We start from the raw sequence: 18,359 nt of genomic DNA on the forward strand, positions 1-18,359 counted from the left end.
GCCCCTCGGCAGAGAGAGCGGCTACCCCTCCCCCCCAGCCACAGGGGATGGGGATGGCCACCACCGCGCACAGAACCCGCACCCCGGGGCGCCCCCCCCCCCCACTGGCGCTGGCTGGGCCCGGGGATACTCCTCTACCCCAGCAGGCTCTTGCTTTGCCCACGGCTCCACTTGACCATGGCCGCTTTTGGAGCTCAGGGACCAGCGTCCCCGCTGGATTGCTGTCCCCCTTCACAGCGGGGGGCCCCCATGGAGGCCAGGGGTGGCTCTCTCCCACCCCCTGGAGGCAGCCAGGGAGAACTGCCAGGAGAAGAATGGCATCTCGTGCGCGCGCACACACTCAGGATACGATCACCAGGAGACCAGCAGCCACCCAAGCTGGGGTCTTCTAAATCCCCCTCCCCAGCAGAGCGCGCGGTGGGGGGGCTCATGGCACGAGACCCACCCCCTCCCCCCCGCACCCTCCTGCCCTCTGGGGTCTGCGTCCCCAGTGTGTCCCAGGCCAAGTCCCCGTGTTGAAGACCCCCGCCCCACGCACTGCAGCCGGAGATGGAGGCTCGGGGAACCAAGGAAGATCGCGTGGGATGCACACGGGGCTGACATCGCGGGACGGGTGTCCTGGATGCCACACCCCTTCATCTCCACCCGAGGCCGCCGGCGACCTCCTGACTGCGCCTGGCCTCCAGGTCACGGGAAGGCGTGCTGTCCCCCTCTAGTGGACGCTGCGCCCCAGGGCGGCCCCTGCGGGACAGGCTGGGCCCGCAGCCCGGGGCTGCTGCACTCACAGGCCCCGGCCAGGCCCCTCCTGAGAGGGTGGAGCCTTCCGGTGGGGGCGGGGCCGCGCGTGGGTGGAGCCTTCCGGAGGGGTGGACCCTGCTGTGAGGGTGGAGCCCCCTGTTAGGGCGGGGCCTTCCAGTGGGGGCGGGGCCTTCCAATGGGGGCGGGGCCTTCCAGTAGGGAGGGAACCTCCCTCTGCACATGACACCTGAGGTGACAGCTCCCCTCCAGGGCGGTGTGAGAGGGGGAAGTGTGCAGGGGACTGTCTGAATGCACAATGGTGTGTGTGTGTGTGCACGCGCGTGCTATGCTGGAACAGCCCAGCCCTTCGCCAATGGCCTGATGTCATGGCTGAGACAGGACCGCACACCTCTCAGCAATGGGACAGGGAACTGGAAGCCCAGTAAGGCTGCCAGGGTGCAGACGCGTTTCAGGCGTCAGGAGTGGGGCCCGGGGGTGCCCCTGGGCCCCAGCTTCTCCTCTCCCGCGGGGCGGCAGGGGGCTGGGCCTCGGGGAAGCCGTGGGAGTCAGCGGAGATGTCTGCCAGGCAGACACAAGCGCTGCAGGGATGGATGGAGGTCCACACCAGCCCAAGAGAAAGCCCGGGCGGAGGGAGGCAAGCTGTGCACGGGCTCGTGTGTGCTGCCCCTGTGCCGGAGGGAGGACGGCCTTCCACACCAGGCCACCACCACCAGCCTGGCCCATGGCCCCGGGCAGCAGTGCATCCCGGGGCACCAAGGTGGCCTCTGTGCTCCATGCCACGGTCTCCTGGCCTGGCCAGAGGGCAGGGGTGGAGCCTTCCTGGGGGCTGGGGGTGGAGCCTCCCTGGGGGCTGGGGGTGGAGCCTCCCTGGGGGTGGAGCTTCTCGTGGCTGGCCAGGCAGAGCCCAGGAGGAGGGGGCCGCAGGAAAGCTGCGTAGCCCCAGGTGGACACAGGGTGGGATGCAGGGAGCAGAAGCACCCAGTGACGGGGCTCCCCCGCCCCCTGGGACCAGGCCCAGGCCACCCGGGTGGCTCTCAGAGGACTTGGGCAGGAGGGGGGAGGGCAGCGCTGAAACTCAGGCCGGAGAGCTGGGGAAAAGTGGCGGCGTCGCTGTGCCGGCTAGCCGCAGAATGGAAGTCAGCTGAGGCCATCGTCTCCTGAACACAGCTCCCGGTGGGGGCTGGCGCCGGAGCCTCCCGGGGCTGGTCCACGCGTGGATTGCCGCCTGGCCCTCAACACTGGTAAGGTGGTGCACTCAGCCGGGTACTGCGGCTCATACCTATAACCCTAGCTACCCTGGGGTCGCGACTGTGGTTCCAGGTCAGCCCTGGTAAAAAGCAAGGCTCTTATCTCAACACTAAACCAGGGTGGGAGGGGCTGGAGGCCCGGTTCGGGTGGTAGAGCACCTGCACAGATGTGTGAAGCCGAGTTCAAATCCTGGTGTTGCCAAAATGAAACAAAACCCCCAAACAAACACCTCTCACTACACATCCACGTTTTAAAGGCTGTGAGAGCTGTCTATCCATAGAGCAGGCTCCCTTTTGTAAACCTGGGTTTATTATACACCTTTGAAAGTACCTGGGCTCCCCCAGGAGTGGGGGGAGTCCAGCCGCCCACTACTGCATACGCGGGAGGGCCTCCAGGGTAATGTGCCCTCACCTGGCACCCCCTGGCCCTCCCAACATCACAGTTTTTAATCCTCTCGTGCCACTTGAACTCAGGGCCTGGGCGCTGTCCCTTAGCTTTTCTGCTCAAGGCTGGTGCTCTACCTCGTGAGACACAGCTCCAAACTTTCCTTGCCTGGGCTGGCTTCACACTGAGGTCCTCAGAGCTCAGCCTCCGGAGCAGTTGCGATTCAGGTGGGAGCCGCTGGCACCAAGCTTTTCAGCGTGTTTTGTTCCCAACCCACAGCCCTGTGCCCAGTTCCTCTCCCGCGCGGAGCCCCGGGGCCCCGGAGCACCCTGCCGGTGGATGGAGGAGACGGGGTGGGCGTCACCGACCCGGCAGTGCCGTGCGCTTCTGCTCCCCCACTCCCCCCTCCTTCTCTCCCCCCCTCCTCCCGCTTCAGTCCATCCCAGCGGCTGGGTCAGAATCCACACCCCACTGACCCTCCAACTCTCCTTCGAGCCTTCCACCGGGATGGGACAGAGAAACTGGACCGGAAAGCAAGCTGGGCCGGGACAAAGGGTGGGTGGTGCTGGGGTGTGCCTCTGCAAGAGGGGAGCCCCCAACTAAGATCTCTGAGGGCCAAGATGCCAGCAGGACTCCAGGGGGCCATAGGCCCCTTCCTTCCCTGCCCCCACCCTGGCCCCCGTGCAGGCCGCCCGGGCCTGGCTGTGAGCACCCTGTCCCTTTGGGTGGAGCCCGGCTGGTGTGGGGGAATCCACCCGATTCACATTTTCCTGGGTGGGCGTGGACGCTGAGGGCCGGGGCAGGTGGGTGAAGGGCAGGACCCCAGTCCGATGGCACAGCCCGAGTGCCGGGGCAGCGGGCGGCTCTTCCGGCAGCCTGGAGACTATAAAGTGATGGGGGAGTGACCCGGGTGGGGGCCGGCAAGGGTGCGATGGAGTAAAAAAGTCACACACACATGCACACCCCCCCCACAGACACACACACACGCACGCACACGGGTGGCTCAAAACGCCAGGCCCGCCTCACACCACGCTCTGCCGGTCGCCAGCCCCCTCGAAGTCAGACGTCCCCGAGCTGCCCCCCCGGCCAAAGTCGATGACGATCCCTTCGGAATCCGAGTCCGCCGACTCCAGGATGCGGTCCACCAGAGTCTCGGGGCTGGAGGTGGGGGGGGAGCGGCGGGCCGCGGCCAGCTCGGGCGGCTGGGCCGGGGGGTAGAGTCTGCCGGGGCAGGGCCCCGCGTGGGGCGTCGGCGGGGAGGCGCGGAAGGGCCCCGCGGGGCCGGGGCCCGGGCCGGGCGCCCCGTCGCCGAAGCCCTGGGGCTCGGGGCAGGAGGTCATCTCGGAGACGGAGTGCCTGCGCACGCTGCCGCCGCCCCCGGGCGCCGCGCCCTCCGCCTCGTGCTCCGCCACGGGGTTCAGCAGTGGGGTGTTGTAGCTCTTGGAGCGCACCACGGGGTTCTTGGCCAGGGCGTCCCCCGAGCGGGAGCGGCGCACCAGGCGCTTCTCTGCGGGGAGAGGCCGTGGTGAACGCAGGAGCGGGGCCTGGGCCACGCCGGTCCCCCCCCCCGCCCCCCCTTCACCGGCCTCCCTCTCTCCCCGAAGGGCGGCCGGACCTCGAGTCAGCTGCACGGGACCGCGCAGTTCCCCGCAGTGACCACTAGGTGGCAGGGCTGGGCACCCCCGTGGTGGGCAGGGCCCACAGTTGGGGGGGGGGCCCCACACCTCAGCACACCCAGGACAGCCGTGCGGCCGGCCCTACCCAGGATGCAGGAGTGGGCGAAGGCGTCCTCGCTGGAGTAGAGGCCGTAGGTGCCCAGGTAGGGCGACACCACCTTCTGGAGGAGCGCCTCCAGGCGCAGGTAGTCCTCGGTCACGCCCCGGGACTCGTGCACCCCCTGGGAGGCAGGGCGGGAGGGGTCACGTCCTTCCCACGGGCCGCCCTTCAGGAGTGGTCAGTGGGCGCGGGGAGGGAGGGGGAGGGCAGGGAAGCTGGGGGACCCCCTCCCGCGCACGGCCCGCCCCGGCTCTGCGGGGAGGGGGGGCCCGGGCCCCGTCCCACCTGCAGCACGAGCAGCATCTGCACGATGGCGGGGGGCACGCGGGCGCGGGCGCGGGCCAGGGCGTCCTCCAGCCGCACGCTGAGGGCGATGGCGTCCCGGAAGTGCAGCAGCGCCAGCTGGCGCACCGACGGCTCCTTGCCCTGCAGACGCAGCAGCCGGGCTCCACCCCACCCCGCCACGGCCCCCAGCTCTCCCCAGACCACCCGTCCCCGGGGGAGCCCCCCATTTCCGCCGACAGGGAAAGGCCTGCCGTCCCACCTGCTTCTCACAGGTGAGGGGGCGGGGCTCGCAGGCTCAGTGGCTCATCAAGGGGGGGCGCGGGTCGGGTGGGGGCGTGGTCACAGCTGTCAGCCCCGGCCCCGCCCCCCAGGCCCCTCCTCCGCCCAGGGCCCCGCCCCGGCCCCCAGGCCCCTCCCCAGCCTCCAGGCCCCTCCCCAGCCCCGAGGCCCCTCCCCGGCCCCCAGGCCCCTCCCCAGCCCCCAGGCCCCTCCCCAGCCTCCAGGCCCCTCCCCAGCCCCCAGGCCCCTCCCCGGCCTCCAGGCCCCTCCCCAGCCCCGAGGCCCCTCCCCGGCCTCCAGGCCCCTCCCCGGCCCCCAGGCCCCTCCCCGGCCCCCAGGCCCCTCCCCGGCCCCCAGGCCCCTCCCCGGCCCCCAGGCCCCTCCCGGGCCCACACCTGCACAGGGTAGAAGATGGCCTGCAGCGTGGGCAGCACGTCACTGAAGAAGAAGTCCCAGGTCTCTGCCAGCGAGTCCAGCAGCTTCTGTCCTGTGGGCACAGAGTGGTCATGGCTACCTAGGGTGGACACCCGCCGGCCGGCCCACCCCAAGACAAGCAGCTGAGGCGCAGAGCCTGCGGAGGAGGCCGTGCTGCCTCCCGCACTGGAGCTCCGCCCCCCCTCCCCCCCCCCCCCCCCGCGAGCCTGGCTCCCCACCCACGCCTCCAGGTCCCCCCCTCGCCCCCCCCTGTGCCTGGCTCCGCCCCCCGCCCCCCTGGGCTTTCCCCCTGGGCCTCCAGCTCCCCCCCACGAGCCTGGCTCCCTACCCACACCTCCAGTTCCTCCCCGCCCCCAGTGCCCCGGCTCCCCACCCCCTACCGCCGTGCGGGGAGGCCACAGGCCCTGGCCGCCAGCTGCCAGCATGAGACCAGTCCAAGCCACCAGTACAGGTTATGTTTTGGTGCTGGTACCGGGGGCTTGAACTCAGGGCCTTGAGGTCTCCTTTAGGTTTTCCCCTCAAGGCTGGCTCTCTACCGCCTGAGCCGCAGCTCCGCGTCTGGCTCTCTGCTAGAAGTCGTATGGACGATCCTCCCCAGGCTGGCTTTGAACTTCGACCCTCTGCTCTTAGCTTGCTACGATGCTCGGGTTACAGGGGTGAGCCTCTGGGGCCCAGCCTCTCAGCCCGGGAAACGCCCGCCGCCAGGCCCCGGCCCTCTGCCTCCGGTGGGCCCCGCACAAGCGCGCAGCCCGAGGGTGGTCAGCCCCTCCCCACCTCCCTGCCACGGGCGGAGGGGGGATTCGCCCACCCGCCTTGCGCCGTCGGCCTGGTGCTTCCGGAGGAACTACCTTGTGGCGGCCTCACCCTGGGCACGGGGCGGTGGGGAGGACCGGGGTGGGGGCTGTCCTCCTGGGCCAACAGCCCAGGCCACAGGGGCAGGTCCTCCCTCTGGAGGCCCGGACCCCCCCCCTCCAGGCTGCCTGCCGGAGCCCCGCTGTGCACAGGGTCAGCAGAAGGCTTCGGAGGGGGGGGGGCTGCACTGGGAGTGGACAGTGAGGGTGGCTAGGGCGGGCCGGGAGGTGGGCAGTGGCTAGGGCGGGCCGGGAGGTGGGCAGTGGCTAGGGCGGGCCGGGAGGTGGGCACCGGCGAGGGGCCGCGGATGCATGGAAACCCTTGAAGCAGCTCCGTGGGAAGCGGCGTGGCACACGTGCGTGCCTGGCCGCGGTGGTCGGGGGTGAAGGTCCTGCGTGGGTCCCCAGCCTCCGCTGCGGGGGGACCCTGTGGTCTGGGCCTGAGGGAGGAGGCGCGGTTCTGGGCAGCCTCCAGGTGGCCATGGGAACGGGGGCCTGGCCCAGCTCCCCGGTCTGTGTAGGCCGAGAGGCGTGGGGGGGCGTGGGGTCCGGAGGGGCCGGCCCCGGTCCTGGGGGGGGGGCCCACACCCGGCTGCAGGGCGGGGAGGCCGCAGGCACACCCGGCTGCCCGCACACAAAGTCCCCTCAGTTCCTCTGGGGCGGGGAGCAAGCAGGCTCAGCCGGGCCGCGTGGGGCGGCCCTGGGCGCGGGCCAGGAGGTGCCGTGCCCGCAGGCGGGTGGGTGGGCTGTGGGAAGCAGATGCGGTCAAACGGAGCCCAGGCCCGGCCAGGGCCGCCTGCCCGGAGGCCAGAGCCGCAGCGTGGGCCGCAGGCTCTGCTCCCCGCGGGACCCCGGGGGGCTTCAGGGGCCCCGGGCCGACGCTCCCCGCACGGGGTCTGCGCGGCCATCCTGCCGGTCACACCAGACCGTCCCGGTCTCCCCAGCTGCGAGTCCCTGGGGGCACAGCCCGCCTCTCTCCCGTTCCCGGGTCCCCAATGCCCCCTGCCCCGTCGCAAGCAGCCCCCGACCCCACGGCGAGGACGGAGGCCCGGGGGGGCCGCAGAGCCGCGCCGGGGAAGGCCCAGGACTGTCCAGGGCTGCCCCGCCGGAGGACACGGCGCCGTGGGCAGGCCTGTGCCAGGCCACACAAAGCCGTGGTTCTCCCGGCCCGGCCCCCGTGGGCCAGCGCGGGTGGGAGTCAGGCCTGAAGGAATGCGCCAGCTCAGCGCGGGGCCGCCCTCAGGAGCGGGCTCCGGGCCCCGCCCCCTCCTCCGGGCCCCGCCCCTCCTCCGGGCCCCGCCCCCTCCGGGCCCCGCCCCTCCTCCGGGCCCGCCCCCTCCTCCGGGCCCCGCCCCCTCCTCCGGGCCCCGCCTCCTCCTCCTCGGGGCGATGGCCGGGCCCGAGCAACCACGGACAAAACTTCTCAACCTGTGGCCACAAGGAACGCTTCGTGTCCTGCCAGTGCTGGGGCTTGAACTCAGGGCCTGGCCCGGTTCCTTGCCCTTTTCACTCAAGGCTGAGTGAAAGCAAGCCACCGCTTCACGTTCAGGTTTGTGGTGGGTAATTCAAGATAAGGGTTTCACGGACTTCCCTGCCCTGGCTGGCTCTGAACCGTCATCCTCAGATCTCGGCTTCCTGAATGGCTGGGTTGACGGGTGTGAGCCACTGGCACCTGGCGAAGTTGTTATTTATCAGATATTTTGGTGACCCAGAGCTAACACAGGGCTGGGAAGGTGGCCAAGCGGCAGAGCGCTCGCCTCGCGTGCGTGAAGCCCTGGGTTCGATTCCTCAGCACCACATACACAGAAGGCTGGAAGTGGCGCTGTGGCTCAAGTGGCAGAGTGCTAGCCTTGAGCAAAAAGAAGCCAGGGACAGTGCTCAGGCCCTGAGTCCAAGGCCCAGGATGGCGGGGGGGGGGGGAGCTAACCCATCCCCACGGCAAAGGCTCGTGGGCGGCTCGGGCCACACTCACCCTCGTAGAAGCAGATCTTGTCTCGTAGGATCACCATGCCTTTGGTCAGCAGCTGGTTCTGGAACAAACAACAAACAAACCAGGTGTCACCCCTGTCCTGAAGACACCCCCCCCATGTCAGCGGGGCCACAGGACGTCAACAGCCCCCCACCAACACCGAGCGTCCGTGCTCACGCCCGAGACCTCGGCTACTCGGGAGGCTGAGATCTGAGGACCCTGGTTTGAAATCGGCCCAGGCGGAAGGAAATGTCTGTGAGACTCGATGATCACCAGCAAAAAAGCTGGCAGTGGAGCCGGGAGAAAGCTAAGGGGTGACGCCCAGGCCCCGAGTTCAAGCCCCAGGGCCGGCACAAGAACGAAAGCCCACCGGCAAGCAGCAGAGATCCCGGGGGGCCGGCGACTCGCAGAGGACCTGGCAGTACTGAGCCCCCGGCGGACGCGGGAGCCCCCGGCGGGGCCCAGCCGGGCGAGGGGGTGCTGGCCTCGCTCAGGCTCCACCAGAAGGAAGGGCCGAGCCGGGCTCAGCAGGGCGGGCGGGGCCACGCCCACCGTGGCCCAGAAAGGAGCCGAAGGAGAAGGCCTGCCCCATCGGCCCTGCCGTGCGGGCCCCGGGGGCAAGGGGAGATCACGCGGCCCCTGCGTGTCACGCCAGCCAGAGGGGGTGATGGCACGCGTGTCTACAGGGGCGCATGGGAAACAAAACGGGGCACAAGGGCACCCTGGCTGCCCGGGGAGGGGAGGCAGGCGGATGAAATCCAGAGCTGGGAAGAGGCCCATCGACGGCCAGAGGAGCAGGACACAGGGTGGCAGTGGGGGTGGGAGGGGGGCCCGCTAAGGGGTGCCCAGTTGAGGACAGGAATGTTCTGGAACCGAACATACTTGCATAACTCTACACACACACCACAGAGTCCTGTGATTTAAAGGGGCGGGTGATGTACAATACCTCAATACCCCAGAGTGTGAAGAATCCCAAGCCAGCTAGGGGGCGGTGGCTCACGCCTGTGAATCCTAGCTACTCAAGAGGCCGAGACCCGAGGATCCAGGTTCAAAGCCAGCCCAGGTAGAAAAGTCCATGACACTCTTATCTCCATTAAACGACTCAGAATAAGCTGGAAGTGGCGCTGTGGCTCCAGTGGTAGAGCGCTAGCCTTGAGCCACAAGAGGCTCAGGGACAGTGCTCAAACTCTAAATTCAAGTCCCGGGACCAGCGCACACACACAAAAGGATCCCAAGCTGGGTACGGCGGTGTGTATGTATCTGTAGCCCCAGTACTGGGGAGGGAGGTTAAGGCAGGGAGATCCTGACTTCAGGGCCAGCATGAGCTTCACAGGGAGACACTACCTCCAAAGTCCACCTCTAGCCAGGCGCCGGTGGCTCACGCCTATAATCTTAGTTACTCGGGAAGGTGAGATCTAAGGATCGTGGTTCAAAGCCAGCCTTGGCAGAAAAGTCCGTGAGACGCCACCTCCACAGAATCACCAGCAGAAAGCGGGCTGTCCTCATGACTCACGTGATGGGCTGTCATCCAAGCCAGCCAGCCGGATGTGAGGCTCTGAGTTCAAATCCCAGTGCCCCAAACAAAACAGAAACACACACATACACACAACCCCCCAAAACAAACAGTCCACAATAACTCAAAAGTCCCCACAGCCCTGAGGTGTGAGGAAGCTCGGGCCGGTCCCCACGGGCCCACGGGCGCGACGGCGGGCACCTGGGGCGAGGTGGGCACCGTGGTCCGGGCCCGCGTGCCCAGGGCATCCACGCAGCCCCAGGAGCACTCGGGTGTCGCCCGGCCTGCCCGGCTGCGTGGCCGCGGGCGCGTGGCCTCGTCTCCCCGGCCCTGAGACTCGGGTGTGTGTCTTGTCATTTAACCTCCACAACGACCACTGCGTGCCGGGGGGGGGGGAAACTGAGTCCGCGGGGCCGGGGGGAGGCGCACCCACCTGCAGGTACTCGGTGAAGAAGGACCCCAGCTCCGTCTTCAGCAGCTGCCTGTGGGGGGAGGGAGACCGGGTGAGCTGAGGCCTCGGGTGGGGGGGGACCGGGGGGGCAGCCCCCGCCCAGCCCCCCCGCCCAGCGCCGGCGGGCCCAGTGCAGCGAGGAACACGAGGTGCAGACGGACGCGGGGAGCAGGGCGGCGCCCCACACGGTCGGGCTGGGGAGGGGGCAGGGCCATCTTCCACCCCGGCCCGCCCCGTCCAACGGTGGGCTCAGCAGGGGTGAAGGAGCAGGGTGCAGACGTGCCCCTTCTCGCTCCTCCCCCGCCCCCCGGGGAGGGCCGGGCCGTCCCGCAGATCCTCTCCGGGTCGGCCCGGCTGAGGGGCCTGGGTGAGGAGCCGGGAATGTGGCCGCCAGCCCCTCCGGTCAGCTCCGGCAAGACCGCGACTCCACGCGTGCCCAGCCCTGGGTGCGGCTCGGCAGCACCAGATTGCCAGACACACCGCGCCGGCCGTGAGAAGGCCCCCACGGAATGGCCTTCGGAGGGAGAAACTGAGGCTGGGGGGGGCGGGGCTGACCACTGTCCTGGAGATTAGAAACAGACATCCTGCCAGGCGCTGGTGGTTCACGCCTGTCATCCCTGCCCCTCAGGAGGCTGAGAGCTGAGGATGGAGATTGGGCAGGAAAGTCGACGCCACTCAACGCCCGTGAACGCCCCAAAAGCCAGGAGTGGAGCTGTGGTCCAAGTGGTAGAGTACCACCAGTTTGCATGAAAGAGCTAACGGCACCCGGGCTCTGAGTTCAAGACCTACTACTAGCACAAAAAAAAACAAAACCAGACAGCCTAGCGAGCCATGGTTGTAGTCCTGGCCACTGGGAGGCTGAGGCGCGGAGGCTTCCTTGGGTCTGGGTGTTGGAGGCCACCCTGGGCAGCAAGGTGAGCTCAGCCTCAAGACTACGTGCACAAATATGAACGGACAGGGAGACACAGGCAGCGGCCCGTGAAGACGGAGGAGGTGGGTAGGACAGGGCAAGGGAGTGAGGCCGACCACAGTCCAGTGTGCGCACACGCGGAGAGGCGATGAGGGCGCCCCCCTGCTACGCCATTCCACCCCAGACAGAGCCCCAACCAACGCCCTTCCTAGGGCCTGGGGCGGGGGCGGGGGTGGGGCTCGCCTTGCTGGAGACTTAACAAGGTAGCTTCAAGCTGTCCTCGGCCCTGACACTGGCAGGTCCCCGGGCCAGCCTGATGCATGCTGGGAGCACAGTGGGAGGGGCAGAATCTGCAGGTCCCCCAGGCCAGCCCAATGCATGCTGGGAGCACAGTGGGAGGGGCAGAATCTGCAGGTCCCCGGGGCCAGCCTGGTGCATGCTGGGAGCACAGTGGGAGGGGCAGAATCTGCAGGTCCCCCAGGCCAGTCTGGTGCATGCTGGGAGCACAGTGGGAGGGGCAGAATCTACAGGTCCCCCCAGACCAGCCTGGTGCATGCTGGGAGCACAGTGGGAGGGGCCGCACCTGCATGTCCCCTGGGCCAGCCTGGTGCATGCTGGGAGCACAGTGGGAGGGGCCGTATGCGCAGATCCCCCGGGCCAGCCTGGTGCATGCTGGGAGCACAGTGGGAGGGGCCACACGCACAGGTCCCCTGGGCCAGCCTGGTGCATGCTGGGAGCACAGTGGGAGGGGCAGAATCTGCAGGTCCCCTGGGCCAGCCTGGTGCATGCTGGGAGCACAGTGGGAGGGGCCGAACTCACAGGTCCCCAGGCCAGCCTGGTGCATGCTGGGAGCACAGTGGGAGGGGCCGCACCTGCATGTCCCCTGGGCCAGCCTGGTGCATACTGGGAGCACAGTGGGAGGGGCCGCACGCGCAGGTCCCCTGGGCCAGCCTGGTGCATGCTGGGAGCACAGTGGGAGGGGCCGAACCCGCAGGTCCCCCGGGCCAGCCTGGTGCATGCTGGGAGCACAGTGGGAAGGGCTGCACCCGCAGGTTCCCCCCCAGCCTGGTGCATGCTGGGAGCACAGTGGGAGGGGCTGCACCCGCAGGTTCCCCCCCAGCCTGGTGCATGCTGGGAGCACAGTGGGAGGGGCCGAACCCGCAGGTCCCCCGGGCCAGCCTGGTGCATGCTGGGAACACAGTGGGAGGGGCCGAACCCGCAGGTCCCCCGGGCCAGCCTGGTGCATGCTGGGAGCACAGTGGGAGGGGCCGCACACGCAGATCCCCCAGGCCAGCCTGGTGCATGCTGGGAGCACAGTGGGAGGGCCCACACCCATAGGTACTCCGGGCCAGCCTGGTGCATGCTGGGAGCACAGTGGGAGGGGCCGCACGCGCAGGCTCCCCCGGGCCAGCCAGCCTGGTGCATGCTGGGAGCAGAGCACTGGGGAGCGGCGCAGGGGCCCCGGGTTGCCTCGAGCAGGTGGTGGAGCCCACGGTCTCAAAGCCTTGGCGCTATGGGGAGGGCAGAGGTGGGCGGAGGTGGAGCCTGCAGGACCAATGCCCCGCTGCCAGCCGGAGACCCAGAGGACGAGGAGGTTGGGTGGAGGCCGGGCCAGTCCTCTGGGGACACAGGCAGCCCACCCACAGCCCCAGGGGCCGGGCCACGGGCCCTGGAGGGAGGCGCGGGGGGTCCGGAGGCAGGCAGCCACTGCCACACCTTGGGGGGGGACCAAGATGGCCGGACAGCCGGACTCTCACAGCCGACCCCTCCGGTGCCTTGGTGGGTGGCATGGGGGCGGGGGAGGGGCTGCCGGGACGGCCACGGGGGTGAAATGAGAGCCCGTGGCACGGAACGGGAGGTGGGTGCAAACCTGGGGGAAAGTAGGGGCTCCCCTGGGCCCCCCAGCTATCCCACGAGGGTGGCAGCCCCTCTGTGACGAGGCTCCACCCGCGTCAACCCCATGGGCTGCCACGTCCCGTGGATGGACACGGCGTGGACGTTCTGCACACGACCCGACCCCGAGCGGACCCGGAGCAGCCGCCCCTTTCTTGATGATGCTGGGCGAGGGATGGGGCGGCGGGTGGAGGGCGGCGGGCGGCGGGCAGGGTCCTCACCGGGCCACGCCCAGCTCCGCCACGCCATTCGTGAGGCTTCTTGCAGGTCCATCAGGGCGCCGTGAGCCACGGGGAGCCACCACGAGAACGCCGGGGCCCTCCCCGGCCTCAGTTTACCCCCGTAAGGACCCTTCTGAGGGGGATGCCGTGGGACCCTCCCTTTCCGTTAACCCCTGGCCCACTTTGCGCAGATGGGGGGGGGGGTTTCCTGCCTATTTTTCCAGCTATTTCTAGGACCCCAGGTCGGGACGCTGTGGGTCAGGGCGGGAAGGAACCAGCACAGGCCGGTCCACCTCCTGGTACCTGCTGTGTGACCCCAGGCAAGTGGCTTGACCCCTCTGAACGTCAGCCTTCCCGGCTACCAACGGCGAGGGCAGCCCCGCTCTGGCCCGGCGGTGGCCCCGAGGGCGGTCTTGGGGCCTCTTTGACAGAGCAAATACCCCGGGACGCCCCCCTCGGGGACTGGGGAGTCTCAGGGCCTGCCTGGCCTCCTGGGGTCCCACCCGGCGGTCCTGCCCCGCGCGGCCCGGCACTCACCGGACGCCCTCGTTGAGGCTGAAGAGCTCCTGGTCCCGCAGGCCCTTGCGCTGGAAGACGGCGATCACCCCGCTGTGGATGCTGTGGTGGGGGAAAGGAGTGAGGCCTGGGGCCCGCCCCGCCCGCCCCACCCATGGGCCCCCCCAACCCTAACCACACCCTGGCCTCCTCCCCTCAAAGGCCTGCGCCGCCGCCGTCAAACCCGGGCCCACGTGGCCTCCTTCCTGCCCTGCCAGACAGCGCCCGGTGTTCCTGCTGTTTCCCCTCCCCCAGGACCCCTCCCCCTACAAGCCCCCCCCCCCCCCCGCCTCCCGCCGCCCGCACACCGGCGGGCACCAGCAACGATGCCCAGAAGCCGGGCTACCGACGCCTCCCCACGTGGCACAGTGCGCTCCTTCCTGCGGCCCGTGGGCCACCTCAGCTCCTCCCCGAGGTAGAGGCAGGCGTGGGAGGGCGTCGGGGGGGCCTGCAGGGGGCGGCAGGCCCTGCGGTGCCGGGACTGGAGGCCCGGCCTGGGCGGGGGTCACCGCCGGCTCCTGGGCCGCAGCGGTGCCGACCACAGACGGCGGGGCTGGGCGGCCATCCCAGGCCCCAGACGGGAGAGCTCGCCCGTGGCCCGGCCCCGGAGGCCGCCGTCCCTTGGAATGCCAGTGCCTGGACTCCGGACGGCCCCACCCCGGCCGTGGGCTGGGGCTGGGGCGGAGGGAGGGAGGCCGGTGGCCTCTAGCGGGGCGCTGTGCTCTCGGGCTGGGGTGGGGCTGGAGGCCGGAGCAGGGGAGGAGGAAGGTCAGACCCCAGGGCGGGAGGCTGTGGTTCTGCCGGCCTCTCCTCCGAACCCCTCTGCGGGAGGGGGTTCCCCTGCCCCTGGTCTGGGGAGGCCTCACGGCTCTGGCTTTCACAGGAGGCCGGGAGGCTGCCCGCTCCCTCGGGGAGGTCCGGGGACGGCGGCCCAGACCGAGCGCCGTCTCGGGGCTCCCCGCGCGGCTCTGCTAGCCCTCCTCCAGCCCTCGGGGGGTCTCAGGTGCAGGCCCGGGCTGTAGCACCTGGGGTGCCCAGTGACCTCCCACGCACAGTGGCCGACCAGGGCCCAGGGTGTCATTACAGGATGGGGTGTGCGTCTGCCACGCCCGGGGCCTCCTTCTAACCCCCAGCCCGTGGTGGCTCGGTGAGAGCCCGGGGGACAGAGACGGCGGGGCTCAGAGAGGCCCCGGAACTCCCCCAGAACCCCACAGCTCTGCACCCAGCAGAGCCGTGACGGAGAAGGGAGCCGGAACCCTGGCCTGTGCACACACCCACCCTCCCGTGCCACCTGGGGAGGAAGGGCGGGGAGAGCCCAAGGCTTCCCGTGACTCGGCACCCCCAAAGTAGAAGTGAAACCCCAGCTGCCTGGCCAGGGGCGGGGCGCTTCCGGGAGAGGGCCCTCCTCCTGCGGAGGGCTGCCCCCTCCCCCAGCGGCCCTTCCAGTCCTCAGCACCCCTGGGGGGGGGCAGCACCTCCCCGCTGCCCTGAGCTGGGCGGATGCAGGGAGAGAAGCAAGGGCGTCAGCGACTCGGGCCACGGTCCCAGCCCCACGCCTGCAACCACAGGCCACGCCATGCCAGAGAGGAAGGGGCCGGGGGCGGGGCTCTGCCGCACCCACCGGCCCCCCCCCCAGGAAGCCAGGCTGCGGAGGGAGGGGGCCCGGCCAGGGGCTTGGAAGGCCCCAAGGGGGAATCAGACCCCCAGTCTTTCCCTGGCTGAGGCACTGGAGATGGGGGTGTGTCTCTAGTTGGTGTGTGTGAGCGTGCGCGTGTGCGTGCGGGTCTACGGCTTGAACGCAGTCTGGGCACTGTCTGGTGGCTTCACCGTGTGCGGGGAGGCCAGGTTCCCACTGGCTGATGGGGGACAGAGCCCAGGGTGTGGGTGGCCCGTGGCAGCTGGCACGAGTGACCTTAGGGCCCCACAACCCACGGCCGTCCCCTGACAGTTCAGCCAGCAGCTTCTAATTCAGTGTCCCAGGCGCAGGCCCTGGTGTCGGGAGGCTGTTCCTTCTGGGGCCTCCAGCGGTGAACCCCGACTCCCTGCCTCCCACACCCGGGGCTCCCAATGCCTCCTCCTTCTCCCAGTCCCCCCTACTGCCCGTGATGGTGCAGCCCCCCCAAACCGTGTCACCAAGGAACCCCTCCCCGGCTCAGGATCCTTCGCCCTGTGGGCGACCTCCTCCCCGCTGTGAAGCCCCCCACTCACAGGCCAGAGCCAGGACCCTGGGGACCGTGTCCCACGCCTAACCACAGTAGTTGAGCAGGGGCTGGGGGAGCCGGGCACAGGACCCCACCTCCATTCCCCTCCACAGTCGGGTCAATGTCTGCTGGCCCTTTAAGAAATACACCCTCCCCCCCCCCACACACACACATACACACCTTGGCTCCTGCCGGCCTCACGGGGTTCCAGGCCGGGTCCTCTGAGCCTCCGTTGGCTCATCTACAAGCAGGGGCGTGGAGACCCACGGGGAGGCTAATGAGGATGGGAGGGCCAGCTCAGGCCTGGGGTTTGGGTGTTGTACCCCACTGCGTGTGCGGTGCCCAGCAATGGCGGGAGGGGAGCGGCTGGGGACCCCTCCCTCCCGCCCGCCTGCCCGCCTCGGGAACCACAGCCGCGGAGAGGCTCTCAACACGGCAGCATGCTGGTCCCCAGGCAGATCTGCATTTAGACCCTAGAGGTTGAGGGGTGCTGGCGGAGGGTGCTCAGCCTGACCTCGGGGGCTGGGCCACACCCTCCACTCGGTGCCCCGGGCTTCTCCATGCCGGGACCCCAGGGTGTGTGATGTGGCATTAGCTAGGCATTGGCCCAGGACGCTGGGATACCCACAGGTCCCCTTAGCATGCGTCTTAGGGCTGCTGTGGGTCTCTTGATAACTTCTGGAAGCTTCTCAGGAGGGACCTTGGGGACGGGGAAGCAGGAGGAACGCATCTCTGCCAGGAGGCAGAGGTCGCAGCTCACTGGGGGCCTGCCACGGCTGACCACGTCAAGGCCACCCGTGCCCACCAACTCGGGGGAGCGCACCCCAGGTCTCTCCTGGCTCCCAGGAGTCATTCTGGCCCCCTCCTCCCCCACGCAGGAAGTGGGGGGCAGCACGCGACCCCTCAGCTCAAGGACTCAGCCTTCAGAGGCCCGGAGGCCCCAGGTGACAGGCACCCACAGGGGGACCCTGTGACAAGTAGCCACCAAAGTTGTGCAATGTCATGCCATGGTTCAGATCCCCCCACCCCACTCGCCCAAAGCCTGAGAAAAGGCTTCATTCCAGCCTAACGACAAAACAAGGACGCCAGCCCCTGCCCACGAACCACGCTCTAGAAATCGGGCCAATACCATGTCGCTTCTACACTGGGATTCTGTGTACCTCCTCAGGCCTCGTGACACGGCTGCTGGTCTGTAGGTGGGTCCTGGGCCTGGAAAGTTCTCAAGGCCCATCCTCAACAAGGTTACTGCTGTAGTGTGTGTGTGTGTGTGTGTGTGTGTGTGTGTGTGTGTGTGTGTGTATGGGCATGCAGGTCTATGGCTTGAACGCAGTCTGGGCACTGTTTCTTAGCTTCACTTCCGGCTAAGCTAGCTCTCTGCCACTTGAATCACAGCTCCACTTTTAATTCTGCTGGTCAGTTGGAAATGAGTCTCATGGACTTTTCTGCCTGGGCTGGCTTTGCACTCCTCAGATCTCAACCTCCTGGGTAGTTAGGATTACAGGAGCCAGAGTTGCTGGTTCTGGGGTCCTACTATGTGCCAGACGCTGCTGGGGGCTTTTTATTATGCATTTCCACATTTAACGCCCCAGTAGCCTGCCCGAACCCAAGGCAATCTGCCCATATTATGGGCAAAGAAATTGAGGACCAGACATGTTGTGTGACCTGCTGGAGGTGACTAACTCTATGTGGTGCATTTCTCCGAGTGCCAGAAGCCCCGAATAGGAGTCCTTTCCTCTCCGATGTGAGGAGGGTTGGGCAGGCAGTTCCAGCCCTCAAGCCTGATTGAAACTTAGTGGAGGGCAGAAGATAAGCCTGAGAGAGAACCTGTTCTGTTAGCCCCAGGGCCAACAGGGTCCCAGCCGGCAGCCTGTGGGCCCCAGGACGTCCCTGGAGGAAAGGTGCCACGTGACAATTAGGCTCCTAGTGGCCTGGACGGGGGCGGAGCACGGCTTCACCACCAGGGCGGGAGTGGGGTGCCATCTGCAGCCCTCCCCCCCAGCAGCGGGCTTCCCCCTCTTCCCAGGGCTCAGGAGCAGACCCGGGGAAACTTCATAGGACACTGCCATTCCCACCCTCAAACAGCTGGCTGGGAGGCTGCCCAGGGCCGTGGGCGGGCCTGGATGGTCCTCTCCGGAACGCAGGATGGCTGCTGCACCGGTGGACAGCTGCGAGGACGGGGTGGGCTCTGGGGGAGAGACTGCTGCCCACCCAGGGCCGCCAGCGCCCGCCCACCATGGCCACCCCCACCCCCACCCTGCGCCGGCCATCGCCCACCACGGCCCCGCACCCACCCTGGGCCACCCACCGGGACACCCCCTCCCCTGGACCCCCGCCCACCGCGGCCCCCCCCTGGACCCCCGCCCACCACGCCCCCCCCCCCACCGGGGCCTGCACACTGAACACAGGAAGTGTGCTGCGGCCCCGCCGGGAGCCGAGAGGCTCAACGGCCCAACAGCAGCCGAGGACAAGGACTTCCTGCCGTCCCCGCCCCCGGTGGCCTCCAGCACGGGACGCAGGCCAGGCAGGGGCCGGGGGAGGCGGCCTGGAGACGGGGTCGCGGGTGGGCGCCGCCCGGGAGCTGGCGGGCTGAGCTCTGCGAGCACAGCGCTTAAACTTCTTCCATGCCCCC

At 68.9% G+C, this 18,359-nt stretch overlaps 1 protein-coding gene and 1 long non-coding RNA gene across 5 annotated transcripts in view; one reads left to right on the forward strand and one right to left on the reverse strand.

Moving 5' to 3' along the window:
* Positions 1-2,850: 2,850 nt before the first annotated feature.
* Positions 2,851-18,359, reverse strand: part of Prr5 (proline rich 5) — a 24,066-nt gene continuing 8,557 nt past the window's right edge. For 3 of the 4 annotated variants that reach the window (XM_048354120.1, XM_048354112.1, XM_048354094.1), the window contains 7 exons: positions 13,512-13,592; positions 9,933-9,981; positions 7,990-8,047; positions 5,127-5,218; positions 4,453-4,593; positions 4,153-4,288; positions 3,280-3,898 (listed from right to left, as the gene is read on the reverse strand). In XM_048354120.1, the coding sequence (XP_048210077.1) occupies positions 3,414-3,898; positions 4,153-4,288; positions 4,453-4,593; positions 5,127-5,218; positions 7,990-8,047; positions 9,933-9,981; positions 13,512-13,592 (1,042 nt within the window). In that variant the 3' untranslated portion in view covers positions 3,280-3,413. The other variant, XM_048354103.1, reaches the window with a different exon arrangement.
* Positions 17,172-18,359, forward strand: part of LOC125357310 — a 12,472-nt gene continuing 11,284 nt past the window's right edge. Inside the window, exon 1 of the long non-coding RNA XR_007212114.1 lies at positions 17,172-17,492. This is a non-coding gene — a long non-coding RNA (uncharacterized LOC125357310). The remainder of the gene's footprint in view (positions 17,493-18,359) is intronic.

Source organism: Perognathus longimembris, chromosome 1 (assembly GCF_023159225.1).
Source record: "Perognathus longimembris pacificus isolate PPM17 chromosome 1, ASM2315922v1, whole genome shotgun sequence".
In the NCBI taxonomy this organism is placed as follows: domain Eukaryota; kingdom Metazoa; phylum Chordata; class Mammalia; order Rodentia; family Heteromyidae; genus Perognathus; species Perognathus longimembris.